The sequence below is a fragment of the Cyprinus carpio genome, chromosome B25 (assembly GCF_018340385.1).
Source record: "Cyprinus carpio isolate SPL01 chromosome B25, ASM1834038v1, whole genome shotgun sequence".
In the NCBI taxonomy this organism is placed as follows: Eukaryota; Metazoa; Chordata; class Actinopteri; order Cypriniformes; family Cyprinidae; genus Cyprinus; species Cyprinus carpio.
Genome location: NC_056621.1, coordinates 14,322,451 through 14,329,041, shown reverse-complemented (window position 1 = coordinate 14,329,041; position 6,591 = coordinate 14,322,451). Strand labels below are relative to the sequence as shown.

Below are 6,591 nucleotides of genomic sequence, written 5' to 3'. Positions count from 1 at the left end.
CTTTATATTCATGGAGTACTAAATACTTTATGATGTTACACCATGCAGTTAGCCTATATGATCATTTATTATGAATCACATGAATCTACTTTGTGACTTTCAGTGCCCTCACCAAATGCCTGGTTATAATGTACAGCAGAACTGTATGACTGTGTATATATGTATATATATATATATATATATATATATATATATATATATATATATATATATATATAATACACTGACACAACACTTAGGGCTTCACACACATGGACAGTCAGACAGACAGACAGTCAGGCAGACAGAGAGACAGACTATGAGAGACAGACAGACAGACAGATAGACAGACAGATATATATATAGACAGACAGAAAGACAGACAGACAGACAGTCAGTCAGACAGACAGACAGTCGAGACAGACAGACAGTCAGTCAGACAGTCAGTCAGACAGATAGACAGACAGACAGACAGTCAGTCAGTCACACAGACACACACACACACACACACACACACACACAGAGAGACAGACAGAAAGTCACACAGACAGTCACACAGACAGTCAGTCACACAGACAGTCAGTCACACAGACAGTCACACAGACAGACAGACAGACACACACACACACACAGACACACACACACACACAGAGAGAGAGACAGAAAGTCAGACAGAAAGTCAAAAAGAAAGTAGGTAGAACAGACAGTCACACAGACAGTCACACAGACAGACAGACACACACACTCACACACACAGACAGACACACACACACACACACACACACACACACACACACACAGTCACACAGACGGACAGAAAGTCACACAGACAGTCACACAGACAGTCAGTCACACAGACAGTCACACAGACAGACAGACAGACACACACACACACACACACACACACAGACAGACAGTCACACACACAGACGGACAGACAGACACACAAACACACACACAGTCAGACAGAGAGACAGACAGACACACACACACACACAGTCAGACAGAGACACACACACACACACACACACAGACAGATGGACAGTCAGACACACACACACACACACACACACAGACAGTCAGACAGACAGAGACACACACGCACACAGACGGTCAGACAGACAGACAGTCACACAGACGGACGGACGGAAGGACGGATAGATAGATAGATAGATAGATAGATAGATAGATAGATAGATAGATAGATAGATAGATAGATAAAAATAATAACAATGTGCTTAATTAATATTCATTATTCATAAACCAGTCAAAAGTTTTTGTACAGTAAGATTTTTAAAGTTTTTTTAAAGAAGTGTTTTTAATGTTTTTTCTGCTCACCAAGCCTGCATTTATTCAATCAAAAGTACAGCAAAATAAAAGTAAAATTTTGAAATATTTGTACTGTTTAAAATAACTGTTTTCTATTATATTTTAAAATGTAATTTATTCCTGTGATTTTAAAGCTGATTTTTTAGCATCATTACTCCAGTCGCATGATCCTTCAGAAATCAATCTAAAAGTTTGATTTGCTGATCAAAAAAAACATTATGTTGAAAACAGCTAAACAGATTTTTTTTCCAGGTTCCTTTGATGAATAGAAAGTTTAGAAGAACAGCATTTATTCTGAAATAGAAATCTTTTGTTACATTATAACATTATACATGTCTTTATCATCACTTCTGATCAATTTAAAGCATCATATACATATATAAATTTGTATTTTTTTTATTTTTTTGTGACAGGCGCAGTCTAGTAATTACAGATCCCTTCACCAACAACAATAAAAATAATAAGCTTTATTAATATTTCTTATTATTATAATAATTAATTGTTGTTGTTGCTAAAACCGCATTATTATTATTATTATTATTATTATACAGGCACAACCCAGCAATATTACCCCAATTAGTCACAGCGCAATTATATAAACTGTGCAACGTGGTTGGTCTTGTTATATAGCCTAAGCGCTATAAAGCAGGTATCCATGGGCGTCTCGCACTATTCACCAACCCACTATTTATCACTACTGATGAACGCTTAAACATTTACAGCGTTATTCTACATTTTATCACGCAGTATTTCTTCCTTCTTGAAACACTAAAGAATTTTGAGAAGGGCGTTTGTTTTTAATTTGATAGTAGTGCGTCTATCCGTCGCGGAGGGATCTGTGCGACGCGTCCAGCGCCCAGCACGAGAATTAAGAGTTAATACGGTCTCCCCGCTCTCTCTCTCTCACACACACAGACATATCAACCGAGCAGACCCAAAAGCGCAAACGTGTGCAGTTCTCTCTCACTATGGGTGCGCGGGGACATTTGTAAATAATTACCGGAGCTTGACACCTTTGTAGACGAGGAATCGAAATCGTTTTGCGATTGCTCGTGGGATTTTCGCGCGGAGTCCCACCAAAATATTGCATTTCTGAAGGGAATCCGCAGTTCTCGGTGAAGGACGGAGAGTGCCGGTGTTTCCCGGTCCGAAGCACAGTTACGCATCGCAAGGACTGAGAATCGTTTTGAGAAGGCGACAAACATGTTACTGTCCAAGTTTGGATCTTTTTCTCATATTTGCAGCACGACCAACATCGAACACTTGCCGGTGAAAATTCAACTTCAAGCAGGTAACGTTAGACGTCGTTCTTCAATATCACAAAAGCGATATACACTTTCACTCCGCATTTAATTGCGTGTTATTTATTTCTAATTTTCCACACGCGACGTATCCAGGCACGCGCCTTTCCGTGACCTGCGTATGGAGCCATTTTGTTGCCAACCGTGCATAGTACACGTTCGGTTTAAATCGCGTTTTTATACCAACACATTAACCCATACTGCTTCTCTCCTTCGTTTTACAGCCAAGACCGAAAGGGAGCCGTTTGACAAGGTTTATCATGTGGGCTCGGTGCTGGGAAGCGGCGGGTTCGGGACAGTGTACGCCGGTACTCGGATCTCAGACGCGTTACCGGTAAGCGTAGGCTTTGTTTTGGTGGCAGCACATGGCCGCGTTTGGCGCCACAGTCACGCATTCACACGCGCGATTTTCTCTTTTTGTCTCCAGGTTGCGATAAAACACGTCGCTAAGGAGAGAGTGACCGAATGGGGTACGATTGTAAGTAAACAAGCCTTTATTTACGTGTTGGTTTTCTTCTCATTGCTGGGTTGTTTCTAAAATGCGTGTTTGTATTCCAGAACGGCTCGCTGGTTCCACTCGAGATCGTTTTGTTGAAGAAAGTCGCGAGCACGTTTCAGGGGGTCATTAAGCTCATCGATTGGTACGAGAGAGCCGACGGCTGGCTGATTGTAATGGAGCGGCCGGAGATGGTGAAGGATTTATTCGACTACATCACGGAGAAAGGCGCGCTGGACGAGGACACCGCCAGGCGCTTCTTCAGACAGGTTTTGGAGGCGGTGAGGCACTGCTACAGCTGCGGGGTGGTTCACCGGGATATCAAAGACGAGAACCTCCTGGTGGATTTACGCACGGGAGACCTGAAGCTCATTGACTTCGGCTCCGGGGCCATCCTCAAGGACACCGTCTACACAGACTTTGATGGTGCGTCCTTGACTCTCACCCATCCTGCTCCGCATCGGCACACCTGCCGCTTCGAGTAAAAAGTATTTGATCCAGACTTGAGAAAAAAAAAATACACTCAATAATTAGCGCTAGTGTTAAAGAAATTTAAGTGTCTAAACTGAGTGTCTCACCTCTGCTGAAAAACAGCTTTGATGGTTTTATCTGGTCTGGTGGGGTTTCAAGAGGTTTTAGGCATTTGTTTTAGGGAAAATCAGCTGGAAACTGCCTTTGCAAGGCTAAAAGACCATCTTTAACCCATTAAGACTATCCTAGACCAGCAAAGTTTTTTTTAAAATTTTTTTTTTTTTATACACATTTCAATTAAGTGAAACAACATTTGAAACCTGAAACTGGATGACACTTTTTTTTTTTTCTTCTCACCTTGTTCACAACTTATACTATATATATATATATATGTTTTCAGTAAGATCCAATTCTCACTGGTTGTGTTATAAACTTAATACCTGTACACTTGTTTTTATGTTGTTGGAAAGAGACATTTATTTTCACAACATTCTTGCATTTTGAACTCATTTAATGTTACTTCATCCGTCGATTCTGAGAGATAAGTTAGTGGAGAGGATCAGCTGTTACTGCGTAGCATCTGTTTGTTGTGAAACCTGAGTTGCGGCACCACGTGATCCCATCACGGATCCCTGTTTTTGTTTGGTATCCAGGCGACTCCTAGCCTTCGGAGGCCTGTCACAGCACCCCTTGTGAAGGGGCTTTTGTTTGGGGAAGTGAGTGACTCATGCTGGAAGCATGTGGAGTTGCCATAGCTTGTGACTGTTTGTACCTGAAAGTCTCCCTTTTAGATCACCCTCCTGTTTCAGCTTGCTTGTATTTTTGGATCGAGCTGTTCTCTGGCTCACTGTGAGGCTGGAGGAGGGAGGAGAGTTAGTGCGAACGCCAGACCGCTGGCGCCCCCTCGCTAGAGTCAGCTGACTGGAGCGGCTCATTATACAGTGCTGCAGTGTAATCAAAATCGGCGCGTTTAACACCAAAACAAGGCGATTATGAAACGAGCGCTGATCATGCCAGAAATAAAAATCACAGAGTAGATTTCAGGACCAAATAAAAAGTGCGATCTTCATGGCTCGCAAATAGATGTTTTGTACGTCTCAAAGGTAAATTCTCACTGGATTGAAAACCAAATGTTTTATTTTGTAGGCACGCGAGTGTACAGTCCTCCCGAGTGGATACGTTACCACAGATACCACGGACGCTCGGCAACCATTTGGTCCCTTGGTGTCCTACTGTACGACATGGTGTGCGGCGACATCCCGTTTGAGCACGATGAGGAGATTCTGAGAGGACGGCTCTTTTTCAGGAGAAGAGTCTCTCCAGGTGTGTTCTGAACCAGAGATACCCCAAACCAGGGGCCAAAACTGACCCATAATGATTTGGCTCTCCATGCCATATCATAAAAGGAATGGGAAAAATGCCATTAAACAATATATTTATTTCTAATTTATATTTTTGTTATTTTTGCCTTGCAAAAAGTTAAATTAATTGATTGTAAACAGTCCAGACTTTGATTTTTAAACCCTTTTGTGGATGAGGAGTTTAACCTTTCTGGCTTTTTCTTTCTGTTTATCAGTGTGTCAGCAGCTCATCAAATGGTGCCTCTGCTTGAGACCCTCCGACCGGCCCACTTTGGAGCAGATCTTCGAGCATCAGTGGATGTTAATGGAGGAAAGCCCGAAAGCAGAAAGCGGCGACATCACACTTCACTCCATCAGCACAGAATCGGGCAAAGAAAGCCTTTGACGGATGCGGGGACGGCGAGTGAATGGACTCTGAGACCTTTTTGCTCTTGTTTCCAGTCTGTTGGTTATCAGGACTTCGGTTTATGTTGTATAAATGTCTTTTTTTTTGGTTGTTTTTCTTGCTAAGGGTGAGTTGTTACCCGTAGGGATTGCGTGAGCAGCAATGCTAGTGATCCTTTGATCTTACTGGTTGCTCTTATAGAGCTTGGACATTATTTTCCTTTTAGACTATCTTTTTAGTTTTCTGTGCCTTTTTTGGAAAGCTGCTTTTATGGGATTCAAGTCACGACAGGCACCAGGTGGATTTTCATGGATTTTAGGGAAACTCCCCTTGATTCATGGGAACCTTCAAAGACTGTATCTAGTTATGTGGTGGGTCTCCCTTGCCCTCTAGTGGTCGAATACTTGAAGTACACACTTACTACTCTCTTAATATCTCTGCTGCTCCGCCATTCATATTCACTATTTCAATGGTTTTCCCTTCTGTTGTTGTTTTCTGAATGTCTTCCACTACTTCATCTGTTGACATCACTTTTTAGACTTGAGTGATGTGCATAATCAATGCAATATTCATGGACTCACTTATCTTTCCTCATTTCTTTTTTTGGGGGGGGGGGGTTTTTTTTTTAAATACAAGTATTTGTATTGTATTTATGTACATTTTCTTCCATGTATCTTATTTATTCATGCAATACAAACATTCCACATTCAGTGGCTATTTATTTATTTATTCATTTTATACCATCTGCAAAAATTAAATTAAAATTGTTAAATGTAATGAGTTTTTGGGCTTATCTTTAGTTTAACCTAAAGGATCATAGACACGCTGAAGCTATCTAATACTGATACAAATATACAATTGAGATGTTTAGTGATGCCATTTTCTGATGTAGTGTAAAATTTAGAATCAGTTTTTTCTCCATGTGAAGTGGAAGTAAAAATGTGTTTTAGTCCTTCCACTGTGACAGTGTGGAATTAATTTTTTTTTTTTTTTTTTTTTTTTTTTTTGAACTGGTGAAACATTTATTTTTTTATATTGGACACAATAAATTCCTTTCATATGTAAATTGTGGTGTCTGTTTGCATTTAAATGACATCCTTATGTTTTCATGTGCTGTTATACACAGTATTTGAGGATGCTGCCCCCTACAGATAGCGGAACTGAGGACTGATTTTTAGAAACTTGACTGATAGCTTAAGTAAAATAAAATAGAAAAACCTCCAAATATTCTTAAAGTTCCATAACTCACTTCAGTCCATTCCCAAAATC

The 6,591-nt window shown here is 40.8% G+C and overlaps 1 protein-coding gene across 1 annotated transcript; it reads left to right on the top strand.

Annotated features, from left to right (window-relative positions):
- The first annotated feature begins 1,978 nt into the window (after positions 1-1,978).
- LOC109050719 (serine/threonine-protein kinase pim-3-like) lies at positions 1,979-6,335 on the top strand. Its single transcript, XM_042752890.1, has 6 exons — positions 1,979-2,599; positions 2,834-2,943; positions 3,037-3,087; positions 3,168-3,531; positions 4,723-4,899; positions 5,153-6,335. The coding sequence occupies exons 1-6, from the start codon at positions 2,512-2,514 to the stop codon at positions 5,320-5,322; spliced, it is 960 nt and encodes a 319-aa protein (XP_042608824.1). The 5' UTR covers positions 1,979-2,511; the 3' UTR covers positions 5,323-6,335.
- The last annotated feature ends 256 nt before the right edge of the window (positions 6,336-6,591 follow it).

Excerpts from the sequence above, each read along its gene's own strand:
- LOC109050719 (XM_042752890.1), top strand. The coding sequence starts at position 2,512 with ATGTTACTGTCCAAGTTTGGATCTTTTTCTCATATTTGCAGCACGACC. Across the intron at positions 2,600-2,833 it reads GAAAATTCAACTTCAAGCAG|CCAAGACCGAAAGGGAGCCG; the intron begins GTAACGTTAGAC and ends TTCGTTTTACAG. Across the intron at positions 3,532-4,722 it reads CGTCTACACAGACTTTGATG|GCACGCGAGTGTACAGTCCT; the intron begins GTGCGTCCTTGA and ends TTTATTTTGTAG.